The sequence below is a fragment of the Labrus bergylta genome, chromosome 12 (assembly GCF_963930695.1).
Source record: "Labrus bergylta chromosome 12, fLabBer1.1, whole genome shotgun sequence".
NCBI lineage: Eukaryota > Metazoa > Chordata > Actinopteri > Labriformes > Labridae > Labrus > Labrus bergylta.
The window spans coordinates 14,636,574-14,654,911 of NC_089206.1; the positions used below are offsets into that span (position 1 = coordinate 14,636,574).

Genomic DNA, 18,338 nt, shown 5'->3' on the forward strand with positions numbered 1-18,338 from the left:
CACTGCCATCTAGAGCGTGTTTAATGCAGGTACAGTCTCCATCCAAATGTGTGAAGCAAAATTATTTGCGGCACATTCAGAACAGAAAGGGCCTCTTATCCAAAATGGAACTGATTAAGAAACAAATCAAATTCACATTTCTCAACATCATGTTAAATTTATTCCAAAATTGAGCCCCAAGTCTTTACTTTTAAGAAATAAAGGGCTGATCCTTTGAAGGGTAAACAAAGGAGAAATCTCCCACATGACATTTTGAAGAATTAAAAGCAGATTACTCCGTTGTTCCTGTTGTTGTTGATTGGCTTCTGTGGAAAAATGAACTGAAATTATACTAAAATTATACTTAATGCATCTGTTAAAAACCTGTCTGAAAATCTTGAGCTACAGTTGCAAAATATAACAAATTACAACAAAACCACCTGGGCCACATGATGACCTCTTATAGATAAGGAGAACATTATCATATTTTAACCACCTTTAAAAGGACATCATCATCATCAACAACAACGACAACACTTCACAGTCTTAAAACACATGCAGCATACAGGTCTTCACTGCAGCACACATAACTGAATGCACAACTATTCTGACCTCTAGTGGGTGTTTGTTAAAATTACATCTTTAGTGCATTGATAAGTTATCAATATGACATGTCTGTAACGGTGCACCTTCATAACCTTTATTAACAATCTAACATTTTTCCTGAATTTTGAAGTCAGATGAAGGCAGTTTAAGTAGGCTATTGTAGTTTTTACTTAAATCCATTGTCTCCTTGTTTGCCCCATTTGCAAAAATCCATATTTGGTTTTGGTATCTCATTAACTAAACTGACCAAAGTGAGATCACAGATCAGAGCAAAGCCAGATAAATCTGGACACTTTTCATACTGAGGGTCAACCCTCCGTAGGCTAGTGTTATGAGGTAGTGGTAATGGACAATAATTCTGTGAAATGTACGTAAAATCACGTCTGGCTTTAAGAGATAGAACAACTTTGAAGCAAAGGGAAATTAGAAAAGTTTGCAAACATTAGCCAATAAAATTGTATATTTACATTGTTAATATAATCACTGAGGCAACAGTCTGAATGCCCAGTTAGATTCAAAGTGCTTACAAACAATATCAAAAAAACCTACCTTAAAATGTTCAATGAGATGAGTAGATATTTGAGTCCTGAAAGCTTTATGCGTGGTTTAACAACATGTGGTTTGTAGTCACACACACACAACCTTCGACTTGTTTTGCTTAGGGCCCAAACTGTTGTCTGTTTTGACCATATACTGTACAGTTTTGACAGATAATACACAGCTTAGGATATTTGTGAGATCACAGAAATAAAGATGCAGGTAAGGCGCAGTTCAATAACATTTCATATCTCAGATAAAGGTTGCGATTAATAGACTGCTACTGATGACAAAAAACTATACTAACCTGAGCAAGTAGCCTACACATTTCAGAGTCATAGGAAATCATAACTGTGAAGCTACAAAGTCATATGATTCATACCCGTGACAAAAAAAAGACAAGATAGGAAGCTAAACACCTGTAAGTGAGCCTACCTGTGTGTCCACACTTCCGGTGTGCGCCAACAGGACTCCAGAACTCTGGGAGAAGAAACCGGCCCCAACTATCACAATAACTTTTGATAAGCCAGCACCACATCAAAATTCAGAGAATACTTGAGTATGTTTTGCAGGATTTAATTTTTAATTTTTGTTCCGTACAAAAGTTAACTAGAGACGCCAGATGTTTGTACCTGCTATGACCACTTGTGGCCAGTAGATGTCAGGGTAGAACGCAAATATGACTTCCCACAGAAACTGTCAACTGAGTGAGAAAAACAAGGGCATTGAAAATGTAATTAATTTAAACTTCATCCAATAGTACCTCCAAATTCAAATGACACTGCCTTGTATTTAATTAAGATAATATTCAATCCAGTCCAACTGCCCATTGTGATGTTGTACAAAACAAATAGTATTCTAGGTTTAGTGGCTCTTTGTCCTTTAGCCTATGTGGTTTACACCTCTCATATTTTACCTGCTGAGTCAATAAGTCTTAGTAGACAATTGCCAGCCATTGAACTTAAGCCCTTGCTGTTGACATTAGTGATATTAGGCAAGATATTAGATGCAAATTCAATGTGCATCATGTGGCATATAGGCTACTTGAAACTATTCAGGGTCTTGGATTAAAGATTAAATGAGAGCATTTTAGGAGTAGAAAATATATAATATTGTGGCTCTGGCTTTAGAAAAGGCCAACAATTTTAGACATGAAATTGTCTGCCTGGATGGGTGCCGGCAGGTAAATTGTCCTAGCCAGGAGCCCTGACATTTTAGGTCAAAGCGAGGTGAGAGTAGGGAGCAGATGGTTCTCAGTAGGGGAGACAGAGTTGGCAGATGAGGTCTGGTTAGGCAGGTTTTATACAAGTTTAATTATAATTACTAAAATGAAACCCTTTGCAAATACAGTATATGACTAGTGTGCTCCTTTATGTTGTAGCTACAATACAACTTCTTAAAATATAAACACAGCACAGCTTTTCCTCTGAATATCATTTATTGTTCAATCTACATCAGTTGGTCCTTGGACAAACTGCCTCCACTCATTTCATAGTTTGTAGGATACATTTATGACCAAAGAACACATTTCACACTGCTACAGATTGACAGAACTGCCATATCGAATGTTAAGATATCTATTTACTGTCATGCTGAGTGTTTTAATCAGTAGTAATAACTTACTGATGCTGTTACTGCTGCTAGTGTGGCTTCTGGCATAATAATGGCATCTATCAGTCCCAATGGGTGGACGGCATTCCATAGTATTGTCCTTCTATGGTAGGAATTTTTACTGTAATTTACAGTTAGATGAGACTGGGCTGACATTGTCTGGCCCAGGTTAAAACAAATAGACAGACATTGTAATACGTTAATACATTGTAGAAAAAATCATATGCATTGATACTTTTACCAATCCTCATAGCACAATGTCTTACTTGTACCTATGTTTATTAGTTGTGCAATATTTGAAGATAGTAAACAGCTATGATCGTATAGAGATCTTAATGTTATCTACAGCTTTGAATATCCTTTTGGTTATGAGGATTAGCATAGTCATCCTGTACCTAATAGTATTTCATGATTACATCGTATGTAAAAAAAAGACCTCCGCAGAGTGACACTTCTGTACATGTATGTGTTTTTGTTTTGTACATAGCTGTAACGGTTAGCTCTCATTTTCACATTGTCTCACTCTGTCTCTCACCATATTTTATGGCAACTCCTTTGAAGCTTCACTTTGGCAGTCAAACCCAGTGGTGTGAATATAGAGGACCCACTGCCTCCCCTTGTCCCAACGCTTGACTCTCAGAGAGACAAGTCATCGCAAGACCCGCATTCCTGCCATGCCCTCAGTCGGGCAGTCAAGTGCAGCATAGTTCCTTGTATAAGTCTTTGAATAGTTAGTCAGTGCTTTCGCAACTAACCAGTGTTGTGCTAGTTTGTAGAACCCCATTTTTCTGTCTGCTCCGTAAAAGGCCGTTTCACAGTTAAGTTCCAAGCAGCAGTCTTTTTCAGGGTGGGGTGAGTGGCGCCAGAGGCTCTGAAGGGCCAGAAAATGCAAGTCAGTCCATTCACTCCAGCCAGATGCTAGCCCAGTGGTTCCCAATAATTGTTTTTGCTTACACTCCTTAGCTTTCCAAGCTCCTTCTACTCTGTGCCATTTTTTTCAGCTGCAACTCATGCAAGACTCTGTAATCCTTTTCATCAGGAAACACTGTGCTAGGGAGATAGACCAGCCTTTTATGGCATGCAGCTAATACGGCTATTTCAGCTAGAAAGTTGGCCGTTTGAAGCATATATTTCTTGCAGCGGTATTAGACAAAGTACACTGTAATGAAAGCTGGAAAGACAATGTGTGTGATGGAAGCTTGTAATTTGACACTTGAGAGCAGTGTAATACATACATATAATCAGGAGCATCTAATGTTAGCTGTATTAGCTACAAGTGCTAGTCTTTTGTGTTTTAATGGCTGACTGGGGTAAAGGCCTGTAAATACTGTTGCCCTTCAGGGCCCTGGGGCGGTCCTCCTTTGACAATTCACATTTCTCAGGGAGGAGCTTGAACATCCAAAGGCCTTATTAGAAATGTGGATCCCAAGATGCAGGTCAATTAGGAAAGAAGAAAAAGTATCCAACCAAGGTCTGCATTTACTTAAAGTAGTTAAGACTTATACGGTTTTTCAAAAGAACAGGCAAAGTTGTCTTTTTCTTGAACATATATTCTGTGGAGGATACTTTTTCCCTCTTTTCATTACTTGCACTCCCTTCAGCTTTGCTTCTGAGCTTCTTCTTTCTCTCTCTCCCCCTGTTGTCCTCCAGCTCTTATTTTTCCTTTCACAGGCTGTTTTTGTCGGGCAATTCGGCCTCCGGACTGCGGGGAAAGTAGACGGTGGCTTTGTGCTCCTCATAGCGGTCGATGTGCTTGAGGTGTACCACCATATGTAGGGCGTAGGCTAAGACAAGGAGCAGGATCAAAGATGTCACCAGGCCCATCAGGATGGCCGGCGTCAGGAAAGTGGCACAGTCACTGGCCGACGCAAACTTATCCGACTGAACGTTGAAGGCCTGGATCTGGAGGAGCACAGAGAAAGCGGAAAGATGAGATTAGGCTGAAGTAAAGAGGACAACTGGCTCTTACTGGGCTTACCAAGCACAGAGACAGAGGGCAGGTTGAAAGATTGAGAAAGCCTAGCAGATGGCTAAACAAAGTGCACAGACAGACTGACAGACTGCCAAACAGACGGTAAACAGACAGACAGATAGCCAAAAAGAAGGAACACAAAATAAAATGGCTGGCAAACACACATAAACATGCACACATTTTTGGAAAAAAGTGGCCAAAACACTACGATACTACAGTGAATGTGCACAAGAAAGGCTGCGGCCCATTGTGCAATAATGTACCTGGAAATCAGTGAAAGTGATGTGCCAGTTAGCGGATGTGTCAGTGTGGGAGCTGGGCACGAGCAGGGTGTCATATTTGTGCAGGCTGCTGACGTGCTGGCAATGGTAGGATGAAGTGGCAGGAGCGTAGACCTCGCTGGCGTTGAACGTAGCCTCCTGGGTCCAGTTGTAGTGGATGTGAACGCTGTCTAGTGTGAACCAGTTTTGACCAGCTGCCTCGTAAAAGGTGTTTGACATTTGAAGCCTGGCAGAGGACACAAGGTGGGATATATATACAGTCCACACAAGAGTATACCCTTCTTTCTGATACAATAGTGAATTTCTCAATTGTTTGAATACAAAGGTAAATAATAAAGATAAACTTGAATTTGAATTTTACCTGATTACTAGACCTCGTAAGTCCTCCACATCACCAAATCGTAATGAAAGCCTGTTAAAAAACAAAACTACATGAATAAAACAACTCTTTCTACCAGTGCTGTCAATAGGTTAAAAATAATGGTGATTAATTACAGAAGAGGCCGTAGTAATCACCGTTAATAACAATTTAAAAAATACTCTTAATGTGTCACATTATTATAACAAAAGTACTAGCAGCCTGTTGAAACAGAGCCCAAATATATTTAAACTTTTGGGGTGGCAACTCAGATTTCAATCCACCCCTGTCACCCATAATTAACTGAGCCCATCCAGCTCATCGTGCTCATCACCACTCGTACAGAAGCGCCTCTTACATAATATTGTGGATGCAAACGCAGGACCACTCAGCCAGCTACGTCTGCACTTCGTAGAATTTAAGCCAATTGTTTCCAAACACTCTCCAACTTAAGCACACGATTGTATATTTAGCCTACCAGGAATTAAAGACAGTTAATGGTTACATTATGGTGCAACATGATATTGACAGATGGCAGAGATGTTCAATATCTTTTCATGGGACAGTTTTTAAAGTCAGACTGCCCCATTGTAATTTGATTGGGAGATGTGACCTGCGAGTTTATGATAATGCAGCGCTGTGAGGAGACTTGTTTCTAACAGGGCTGCTTAATGGTAGAGACACTCGAGTCAGCAGTGCAGTTCATTGATAATCCACAGAACGATAGGGGAGCATCAGGCTTCATGATGAAGTATTTTACCAGTTAGATCGACTGTGCAGGTCTCCTTCTGTCTGCTATGTGTTTTTAAAGGGTAATTAAGGTTAATATGGCTTTGTTTTAATTTGCTTATGAACCAGGAAACATACATGATTCATTTGCATTAATGAAAATCACGAATTAAGCTCTCCTGCGTCAACACACGTCAATGTTGACAGCCCTATATTATACATAATAACCCATAGAAGTTCTCAACTGACTAGTGTAAACCAGTAATGATTTATTCTTTTCTTATCAAATCCTCTTTTTACAGCTTTTGTCTAGCACACTTCATGTGTCCTTCCTGTCGTGTAATATATAAATGTTTTACTCACGTAGCTTTCTCTTTGGTGCAGATGGAGCCTTTAGTGTCCACAGGTGAGTTGGGGTTGAAGACCCTCTCAGTCAGGTCGATGAAGGTATGGTTCCTGTACCGGATTGCCAAGCGCTTTGCCTTGAACAGAATGCAGGTTTTCCCATTGTAAGACACACTCAGCGGGCCATAAGGCCCCATAAGAGACTGCAGTAGCTTCCTCTTACTGTGAGACATCCCTGCCTGATGCCATTTAAAAGGCTGTGAACAGAAAAGAAAAAACGATTTTAAGCAGAGGAGGAAGATAACTGGGGTTTGCTAACAAACAATCGGGCGAGCAGAAACAGTTTTGCATTCTTTTACTGTTCTCTTGAGTGCAATCAGAATATTATACAATGACATACTTGTAATCTGTGCCCCATTTAAGAGGCCTGATACTAACAAGGAATATGTGGCACACATAGATGCGTGCCTTAAATGTTTTGCAGATTGAGCTCCACAGCTAAAATGTATCATAGTGGGTGTTGTATTGTAGCTATATTACCTCATTTTGGCAACTTCGGACTTCTTGTAAACTTGTGTGAGTGCAGTCTAGACATTCAGAATTTAAAGGAAATAGCTACTGAGCAAGGACAAAGCAAACGTTTTCTTCTACAATATGCAAAAGTGTGATATGTGAGTACTACATTGCAGCTCTTAATTTAAACCACATCGCTCCAAACCAAGCTTGTTTTGACGCAAAACCCAGGTCACCTCCCTCTTAACCATGCTATTTTAATTCATTTAAAAGGGTGACCCAAAAGACACTTTTCTTCTTGGCTTGTCTTTAACATCGCAATTTGTCAGCAGTGAGTAAATGTTCCAACCCCTATTGAATCTCAAACAAGGAGGGAACAGTGTTGTTTTCTTTGTTAAACACTGGAACTTCTTTAATTGAGCATATTTACCCTGGAGCTTTTGAAAACTGCATTTTCAACTGCATTAATAATGTGAACTTAAACAACAGCCCCTCTAGCTTTTAATCTCTGTGCTTAAAGGGCACATCTCATTGGAGGGCATCGTGCTCCTTGTTACTGTAGTTTAAAGGAGGTTGTTGCAAGGAATAAGTTAATCTCTATAAAACAGATGTAACTGTGCATAGATGCATCAGCTGATACAGCATAAAAGAGTGAATTCTGTATTAAGAGGGCTCCCATGTGTGTGTGTGTGTGTGTGTGTGTGTGTGTGTGTGTGTGTGTGTGTGTGTGTGTGTGTGTTTATAAAGATAGAGGGCTGCTGTTGGAGCTAGTGGGGGGAGGGGGGGGGGGGTGTACCTGCAGTATTCTCCTGAGAGGGTTTTCATCTTCAGGCGTCAAAATAACCTCTTCACTCTGTAATCCGTACCCACCATCTTGACCTGGAAACACAAACATACATACATTACTGCTCCATGAAAGATTATATCAGTGTACATGATAAGCTGATTGCAGTGCTGCATTGCAGATTGCAACATAGTCATGAAGTTCAGCTGAATCTACACATGCACACACACACACACACACACACACACACACACACACACACAAAAGCACAACCAGATTGTGCATACACCTCGCTACTCGGGCTCCTATCTATTTCCAGTTGTTTTGCGTCATCACAGTGACTCATCAGCAGTTTGGTTAAGGTACTATTGTTCAGTGTTTACAAATCCTCTTCATCTTGTTCCAACAACATGTAATTTTGCAATCATATATTTAAAGAAATGTCTCCATAATTTTTCCGCCTTTTTGTCAAAAGGCATAAATATAGCCACACACACACACACACACACACACACACACACACACACACACACACACACACACACACACACACACACACACACACACACACCACTTCAAAATCTGTTTGCATTGAAATATAGAAAAGCTGTCTCCAGAATTAAGAGTGAAAGGCAGTTGTCAGGCGCATCTATCCAGCACGTCACCATCAAAATGACGGTGGCAGGTTTGATTGAATCAGGTCTGGTGTCACACAACATTTGTTACTTACTTGATGTGACTCTTGTTGCTTGTTTGGGGTTCACTTTGCTGTGGAAAAAGAGAGAAGACACAATGAGGTCTTGTGATAGCAAGAGCGAGGGAAAGGATGAAGGTTCCTTCAAATATGTACAGGATGCTTATACAGCATTTCTCCCTTTAAGAGGAGAGTTTATTTAATAATAATGCAGCTGCTGCAAACGCAGGAACAAAAAACAGCTTGGCAGAGTATCTACATAAAAAAAAAAAAAAAAAAGCACAACCAAAGAACTTATATGTTGTAAAATGTTCATAAACTGGTAAAATAGGTCAAATGATTATGCTCACCTCCATACACATTTTACACAACACATCAGTTCACTTATGTGCAACTTACCAAGGTTTACCAAACATTGTTAACAGGTAAAGCTTTAAAGGCTTTAAGTTATTCAATTCCACGCACATAAATGACATGCCATTTAAAATATGTAGTCACTTAATAATTTAGTATACTATGATGTAACTAACTTTGTGTAATTTTGTGTGAAATATGTTTGAAAGTGATCATAAATTCTGAATATTTACAAAATTCTTGACCTATATATCAACCATAAAGATTTCTTATACATCAATTCGAGACAGGATTTCACATTGCACAGATGCAGAGTATACACTATAAACATGTTATTCTCTTCCCACAGAATTTTCCAGTAAACAGGTTTGTGTGTCTTGCCTACACTGCAGGAACACACTCTTTGTATCTTGTGTTGCTTTTTCCTAAGTAGCTGATCCTTAATGTAGGCCTGACCTACATAGTGCACAAGGGACAGATGACAGACCATTTTCTTTTCCTCCACGTGTGACCCTACAGTAGATGTCATCCTCTCAGTCTAACTAGCAACCTCTGCATAGACCTCTTTGAGCTAATCCTGATCCTTTTAACCGTCTAATCAGAGACATAATGCGCCAGCAATGGGCTTACTGAGCGACGCTGACATGGCCGGTTTTGCTTGTTGTGGTGGTCAGTCCAGAGTTCTGACTGTGCAGACTATCCTGCCTTATCTATGATCTTGGTGGTTGGCTCACTAATCTCCACACAATAGCCACTTATAACGGCCTGATGAGACATCACCATGTATTACTCTTCAGTGTGTTTGTTTGATTCATTTTAAGAATTGCAGCACAACAAAAGCCTGTGTCTGTGCAGTCCTTCATCTGTGATTGATTTTGTGTTTGTGATATTTACTTGAAAAGAAATGCGATGGTATTGTAGGAAAGCCTTTTTGGGAAGGATACACAAGATGGACTGAGGATGACCTTAACATTCACACTCAATTTAAGCGCACGGAAAAGGAATTCAGTAGCTGTGTTCACACGTTGCTTCCCACAAACACAAGTGGAAACCTCCTACGAACTATATTTTGGAGATATTTCATATTCCACATACATACCAGCCTACATTTTGGAATAAACGTCTGAAAATGGAAACTCAGTTGCTTTTAAACTACCAATAACTACTTTACCAGAAGTGTACAGTCTGTTGTCATGCCAGGTTGCGCTCTTGTTTCGTTGATGGTTGAGCTGCAGTTTTTGAAGGGATGTGGGGGCTTTTGTTTGTCTTTCATGCTCCAAATCTCAAACTGTTGGATTGGATTTTTTCCAGATTTAAATTAAACTACGAATCATGTCACTCTGACATTTTCACTGATTGGCTCAAGGGCTCTATTGTTGGCTTGGTCATTCATGCCATTTATGGATGCCATGCACAATATCTGTGACACAGCTGTCTACGTTTGAGTTTAAATTGATGGAAATTAATAATCCATGCAGTCTTTTCTGACAATCTAAAAGTGTGTGAGTGTGTGGGGGGGGGGGGTCCAAATAAACACAAAAATAGGGTGAGCAGACTTTGGCAGCGTTGAACAAATGCTAAGGTATCAGGAGGTCTCTTGGGTTGATAGGTTTAGAGTAGGTTGCCAGACATATCAGTCCCAGCAGCCTGCAGCAGTTATCTACCCATCTGGTGCAGTTTCCACCAAGGTAATATTATTTAGTTTAGTGCCAAATGGATTAGGATTAAGCACAGGCCAGGTCCATTTGGAGCCCAAATATGGAGAGGCGTAGTCCCTGAACAAGATGAAGGGATTAAGGCATGATGTCAAAGCTGACGGTGTGTTCTGGACAGTTCAAGTGCTAATTAATTTGAACCGACCTTCCAGATAGGGTAAACTCCTGAACACCCATACAGTATATTTCACCCTCTGAATGGAGAAGTTTAATAGTGTTTAATTCAATTAGCTTACCGTTTCTTCTTATTTGCTAGACTTATGTGTTTGTTCTGTATCGTTCACATTTTTACATGTGACCTTTTATGATTCTTTTATGAAAACATAGCCCTCATGTTGTGCTGTTACTACGATACATTTTTTGAAATCCTTGATGATTTATAATAGGAAATGTTGCTATTTTTTTGTTTTGGATAATAGTACAAAATGTTCTCAGCTGAGGGAATAAAAAAAAGGTGCATTAGAAAAGGATGAAGTCATCCACAGTATCAGGTTCTGCAGTAAGAGAAGCTGATGGTATGCAATAGTAGATGCAGGCTTTCGTCACATTGTACACCATTGATTTGGACTGATCACCTATCACACAGCTGTTGAGCAATCAGCAGGGTTTTCCCAATAAACCGAATAAAAGTGCATGCAGCTCCAGCTGAACAACAAATGATGATGTTTGTAGAATTGAAGCGGGAGGATTTACAACTTAAGTGAGTATCTATGCCGTCATCTCCTGTCTACTGGCACGTCAACCCACATTCTATTGTCTCTGTCCAGGTCAGCATCGTAATTGGCTAAATTAGACTTCCTGCGACAGGGGCGTGTTTGTGTCTGTCCAATCAGGATTTCATTCATGCAGACATTTCTTTGAACTCTTTGCAATGTCTACACTGACTGTTTCATAGGTAGCAAAATGACAGTTTACTAAATATTTACATTTACCCAGATGAATGCTGGGTAAGCGTGTTTGTATTCAAAATACAGTAGCTGGCAAAAGCACTACAGCTTTGGCAGCTGGCTGTTGCGTCTGAAACCTCAGTAGCATGGAAGATACTTGGATCAAGCTCACTTGTCAACTGAGCGGAAATGTGACATCTTATATATATATATATATATCATAGCAACAAAAAGGCTAAAAAGAATCCCCCCTTGACATAGATTTTTTTTGTTTTCATTTACCTACATTTTGTTTGTGAATTACCGTGAACTGTGCTACAGGTTTGGCTTACCAACTGTGTGTGTGTCATTGAAAACAAGCTGCATTTGCACCACAGCCCATCCCATACACCAGTGAATAAGCACTCCTTCCTCTGCACCTTCCCAGGCCTCAGCTGGCCAAGAGGAGCCAGAGGAGTCTGTGCGAGCATGAGTGTGTGAGTGCTAACTAAAGCCCAGGCGTTTGTTCCTGTGCCAGTTTCGCGAGGTCAGCAACCCAGGACTGCTGCAGCCCCGTCATTGGTTCAGCCTGTCACACGGTGCCTGGGTGCAGAACAGGCCCTTTATATAATCAAAGCCATGCCAGAGCCACTCCTTGGCTTACCTCACTGCATATATTCTTAAATATGTGTACGTACATATTTGCAAACATCACCTCTACAAATGACTAGTGCAAGATAATCCTCAATACATAATGATGAGTGTTAGTCTGTCATGATTACAAATAATCTTCTTATACTTCCAATCTGGTTTTAGATAATAACTTAACTTATAGTATTCATGTTCACTTGATCAATACATATTCACTTGACGTCCCTGTTTAAGTCTGTGAGTGGACAGTTGTCTATTGTTCATCATTGGTGTGACGGTGCCGCTGCGCAGAGAGAAGGTGTGGTTCCTGCTCCCTAAACTTGTAAACAAATCCTCCTCGCCTCTGCTACCACTGAGTGCTGAGCCCCTGCACTTAGACTTTCAGTACAACACCATCATTCAATCCAAGCTTCTGCATACCACTACTCAAATATAGTGATGTCCTTTTAAGCTTTATTGACATCATCATTTTCTTTTTGGGACCTTTAGCTTACTGTGCACATTTGACTTTTGTACAAGAGCACAAAGAGCTAATCCAATATATATGTCTGAGCTTGAAATTGTCATTGTGCTTGTCTTATAATGTCTCAGACTACAATGTTGTGTTTCCTACTTGTAATTTCAAATCCAGCTATAATAGTATTTAACAATTTAGAGTTTGAACTTCTTATGCAAAGTAATGTTTATCGATGGGAGCAGTATTTTGGGGTGTTTTCTGTAAGTCTTCTAATTTTAATTATTCAAAAGTACTAAACTGTTGGTTGAATTATTATGTCCCCAACCAGGCAGGTAAACATGTTCTTCTCCTTCGCTGTGCAGGTTCTAGCCTATTAATAGATTTATTAGTGCAGATTAAGCTCTAGGAGTTTACTAAGATGCAGCTCAGAGCCCCGCTGCCATTCCAGTGAAACTTCAGCGTGTGTGACCTCGGGTCAAGTGCTCGAGTTGTCTGAATCTTTCTTTTCCTCCGAGATCAGATGCATCGGTGCGGGTTGTGTGCACCCTAACATATCCACATTCAGACAGAATTGTACACATTTTTATACTCGTGATTATTTGCCTTTGGCTTGATCTTTTCTCAACTCTCACCCACTTGTTTTCACAACCTGTCAATCTGCAACTAAAACAAACAACACACACATTTCATATTGCTAATATTAGCTGTCTGCTGACTATTTAAACTTTCTTTGTAAGGGGTTTAATGATCAATCTTCCACTGGAAATCCAATTCTTGACACCTAAGCTGTGTCTCTATTTGGCACTTCTTGTCTCCGTTTAACATGTTTAAGGTAAATATAAGCACATGTTGACAACATGCTGTGACTGCTGGACCTTTAAAGCTACCAACAAAATGCTCAATACGATATACATACAGTAGGACCCTGTGTCACGTTTAACTTCTGAACAACCAGGACAACTACACATGCTAGAGTCTTGCGATCCAGTTTGTTGGTTCTGAACATCTTTTAAAGTGTATGAAGTGTTGTTATTTTTAAAGTTTCACATGATCTTTGTTGCCCCAGAAAGAGTTAATATCAAAAGATGTGAGGTTCTTAAGCTTGTTTAATTAAGTCTCAGTAAGCATGTCAGTGTCCAGTTTTCTTTAATGGTATAATGTGATTTGTGTTCCTTGTAGATCTAGAAATTGCGTCATATTTAATTGACTTGTTTTATTGTTGGAGAAATGACTGCACCAGGTTAGCCCAACTTTTTTTTTATCTGTAATTTAATTAAAAAGCTATTTAGACCTGTGTCCTGTGTTTATAAAGAGATATACATTTTTTGATTTTTGTTGAACCTATTCTATTTGACTGACACGTTTTGAAATGTCAAATCAAAAGCTGTGTGTGTCACTATGTTATCCAGTAATCCTGGCCCTTGATTCTTCGCCATCTAGGCTTTTGAATGTTCATGCAACTTATAACAGCATTTGTAAACAGCTTTGGATAATGTCCATTTTGCGGCTGTTGCTGTCCTCAGAGTCTCGATATTAAGAACAAGAAGCATGCTGTAACATCAACATTTCATTTGCGAACAACTCCAAACTATAGCCGTTGAAATCTCATCCCAGTAGTTTCCCTCTTTTCCTGGTGATGGTCTCAAAGCGGATGATTGAAGAGGTCATTTCCAAAATGACAACTTAGATTAAGGGCTCCTAATCTGGGCTCTACTTTTTTTTTTTTTTGAGCATGTTCATATTCATCAGCAGAAATGTGTTATGCCTGAATAGTTTTATAAATATTACAACCAGACAGATTATAACAGTTATATAAAAATGTGTTTTTTAGCTTTCATTTTTCTAGTTTTTAACTTGGTGAGAAATTCCTGGAAAGACATTTAAGTACTTCTAACAGATTTCCTAGAAAGCAGTGGGAAGATACTAAATGGAGGGGTTAAGGCAGAGAAATACATAACTGAACTTCTGGTTCTTTCTGACTGCCATATTTAATAGTTTTGTAGAGCTCTTTGCTTTTAATATTTGTCTAGTTCCATATTTGTCGGAGTAATGCACAACAGTTACCAAAGAATCTTAAACAAAGTAATCGAACATCTTCCTTTCATTATCTCGCTCTGACTACATGTCCATTAGCACTAGAGACTTCTAACTACCTTTTACCTTTCCTTCTGCATGCTGTGCACCCAGTAAGGCCTCTGAAATGAAGGGCTGCTCTTATATAACAGCGTCTTGGAGTGTGTCAAAACCGAGAACAGGCGCTGTGACTGGGGGACTGCTACTGTCATGTTGCATAGTTGTGTACAAAGTTTCATCCGGGGAATATAGTCTCCAATGAGAAATGACCGTAGCCAATCTGTGTCTGAGTGACTGCGGTTGAAAGTTAAGATAGGGATCTGTCAAGGTTTCACAAACACGAGACTGAGCTGGAATGAGAGAAATCCTACGCGACTCTGTATATTGAATTGTAAATCTGTGCATTGAGCTATCTGTGCATTACCCACAGATAAGATTGTTTGTGCAGCCAATGAAAGCATTGATGTAATGATCTGTCATACTCCAGAGTGTGTGACTGTCTTGGAAGTGCAATAACAAGCATGCTAGCTGCAGTGATTAAGTGCCAGTTGTGTCAGTTACTGCAGCACATTATAGCTTGGAACCATTTGCCCTATGGAGGATCGTGTGAGGCACCATGCATGGCACCGTTTCAAGAGCCTTACATGGTTTTGGCACAGCATTACTGCTCTTTGCCCTGATGTCTCTGTAAGCAGGCATGACCTGGTGCTAAGGCAAAGGTCCTGGCATCCTGCTCAGTCTGATCCCTGTGACTCTGTAGTGTGTCCCTCCAGGTTGGAGCGCTGAATATTTTATCCATATTTGACCTGCAGGACTGCATGTGCATTATGCAGACATGGCCGGCTAGAATTCCCTTCTCTTCCCTCTCTCTCCCTTTTTCTGTCTCTCTCTCTCTCTCTCTCTCTCTCTCTCTCTGACTGCATCAGTAAACAGACCCCAGCAGACCATCCCTGATGCATCCTCTCTCTCTCTCCTCCACGTCCCATCCTTGTTTACCTTACCTCATACCCTCTCCTCTCTCCTTTCTTCTCTCCCTCTGCTCCTCTCCTGCAGGCCCACTGCCTTATTCAGCTCCCTCCTGCCAGACCAACACTACTGTATAAAGACAACAGCCCCATCCGTGATCGATGAGCAGCGTCTGTCTGATGCAGTCCCCAACAATGAGATAAACAAAGCCTCCCCGCTCAGCTCTCTCTCTGATACACCGTCACTGCCTGCATTCACCATACGTGAAGGTGAGATGAAAAGAGGGAAGAGAGAGGAAAGAAAGACCCTCAGAGAACACATCTGCATCCCAGCATCCCTGCCTGCATCTTCCCCTACCCCTCCCCCCCCCCACCCCCACCCCTACACCCCTCTCCTCTATCTGTGAGCAGAATTTTTACCTTAGGTCCAGGATTTCAGGCACTTCATCATAGGTGAGTCCCGGCTGCAACTCTTCCTCTGTGAAGGAGAGCCCAGGCCGGCTGAGAGCGGACAGCAAGGCGAGGGAGCAGAGGAGGAATGCGTGTGCAGCCATTGAGACAATGAAAGGAGACTGCCGCTGGTCGAGCTCCGCTTCATAATCTGCTCTCCGAGCAGTGCCTGACTCCCAGCTCCTTCTGACTGGCAGAAGCAGCAGCCAATAGGCTGCGAGCAGAGACGATAAGCGTGCGTCACAGTCCCCCCCCCCCCCCCCTCGCTGCACTCTCCCTCCCTCCGTCTCCTTCTCCTCTCCTCTTCTCTTCTCCACTCCTCTCCCTCCCACCCTACTCCCTTCTCTGTCATCCTCCCTCTGCTTCTCTCATTCTCTCCTCTCACCCTCCCACATCTACTCCTGTGCTCTCTATCGTCTCCTACATGCACACATAGCCGCAGGCCAGCCCTAAGTATAGACAGTAGATCTTTCTTTTTTCATTGCGCATCCCATACCTATGTTACCTGCACATAGTATGAGTATACACATGTCTACACACATGCTCACACATGTAGCCAAAGAAACACAGGCACAAACGCCCGCACAGACAAGCAGACTGTCCCTTGCAGACACACACACACACACACACACACCTCTGTGGAAAATCACCTGGGAATGTCAAGGTCAGATTGTGTAGGAGGAAAGAAAGATGTTGACATGACTTTAGGAGGTGACAAAAAAAGGAGCCATGACTGCGTGACCTAGATCTGCAGCCCGCTGCCACAAAAGCAGAATTAATTCACTTGATCTATGTGTTGTTGTGAACACTGAGAGGGCCCGCGGCTGAGGAAATTGTCCACTGAGGCTGCAAATATGGATGACAGGAACAGCTGAGCAGCCGTGGGATGAGACAGGAACGAGAGCCAAACTCTGATGACCCTGACGGCTGATCCTGTTTCCTCCTCATTATTTAGCCCCCCATGCATGTGATGCCTCAGGATCTTGATACATCCTCTCAGATCTTTTTTTCCCCATATCAGATGATTTGATGATTTTTAGAGCAGAAAACCAAGAGTGGTTATATAACCAAATGTTTTGACCTACTATCATGGATATTCACATTGATGCGTGGCAGTGATTCACACCGAGAGAGTGACTGCAGAGCCCGAAATGTTAGATTCCTTCTGTAGTTTTCCTGTGAAAGGACATGAAAAATGAAACCATATAACAGACAAAAGATTCCTCAAACAGCATTTTGATCTGTTCTCAGTCACATTTTAGCTTATATGAGGTAAATATTTGAGCTCACGACACAATATGTTTAGTTTTTTGACACGTGTTGCCCTGTAATCCAGCATGACACATTTCTTTGTTTTGAAATAGATGCCACGCACACGCACGGTCTCTAGAATATATCTTTGTAATGAATGCCTGCTGGTGGGACAGCTGCATTACATTTTTTGAGAATGTAATGTGACATGAAACAACAATAATATGAAGTAACAACCTTCTCATCATTCTCTATTTCTCCTTCTGTGACTAAGTACCACCGTTATAACGAGCATCCGTGTGCAACCATTCGTAGAATATCATTCCGTCTGCATGTGTTTTGTGTGCGTCAGTTAAGGAGGCTTAAGTATTGCTCAGGGTGTGAGGGGTCAGCTGTGTCTCCTAGGTCATACAGTAACAAGAGGTGACTAACGGCTGCCTCAGCCCTCTGCGTCTTGCCTGCCACGCTCACTGCAGCAGGCCAGTGTGTCAGTCCACTGGAGGGAAAGTGCAAACTAGCCTGTCACTGCTGCCATCACAGAGTGACATCAAAGAACGTCCGGCAGGAAGACGACCAGTGGTGACCACTTTCAAAAGAGGACAAGAGGCTAGGATGTCCCATAACTATAGGTCTAAAAATACAAAAAAAAAAAAAAACACAATGGTTTGTCAGTAAAAACAGTTTATGTCATTTATGTTCTTTTTCAGTTTTTATTTTAGTTTAAACATGTTGTGTAGGAACATACATTAACAATTCAAGTCCATAAGGGATATCAGACACCATAGGTTTGGAACTATGTTAAATGAGAATATATATTTATATATGTGTTTAAAAATATATCATAAACGTTTAGTCATAGAAAACAGGAGCTTGCCATCAGCGAGCATAAGCTGCCAGTAGCTTTGGTGCTCAGTGCTAGCTAATGTTGACTATTGGGACGTTTAAGAGTTGGATGACTTTCGAGTCATTGTGCTACTGTTTCACTTTGTTTTTAGTGTTTAACATTCATCACGTTCATGTGTGGGAACTTTTTAAAATCAGTTACTTAGTTTTTCTTTTTTTTTTAAAGATACAGTACCATGCAATCATGAAAAAAAATCACTGTGAGTATAACCAGCAAAAATAGAAACAGAATACTAATAGTATG

General features: G+C 40.9%; 1 protein-coding gene across 1 annotated transcript; it reads right to left on the reverse strand.

The window, feature by feature from the left end:
- Nucleotides 1–2,411: 2,411 nt before the first annotated feature.
- Nucleotides 2,412–16,127, reverse strand: atp6ap1lb (ATPase H+ transporting accessory protein 1 like b). The gene is made up of 7 exons (XM_020635100.2): nt 15,911–16,127; nt 8,446–8,483; nt 7,728–7,810; nt 6,437–6,675; nt 5,348–5,398; nt 4,969–5,212; nt 2,412–4,635 (listed from the first exon to the last, which is right to left on the reverse strand). Exons 1-7 carry the CDS (start codon nt 16,042–16,044, stop codon nt 4,399–4,401), a joined length of 1,026 nt encoding a protein of 341 aa, XP_020490756.1. The 5' UTR covers nt 16,045–16,127; the 3' UTR covers nt 2,412–4,398.
- Between the last annotated feature and the right edge of the window lie 2,211 nt (nt 16,128–18,338).

Bases quoted from the DNA above. Each gene is read 5' to 3' on its own strand.
- atp6ap1lb (XM_020635100.2), bottom strand. From the start codon at position 16,044: ATGGCTGCACACGCATTCCTCCTCTGCTCCCTCGCCTTGCTGTCCGCT. The intron at 7,811-8,445 runs GTAAGTAACAAA...TTGTGTTTCCAG, and splicing joins AGCAACAAGAGTCACATCAA to GTCAAGATGGTGGGTACGGA. The intron at 4,636-4,968 runs GTACATTATTGC...GTGCTCCTCCAG, and splicing joins TCACTTTCACTGATTTCCAG to ATCCAGGCCTTCAACGTTCA.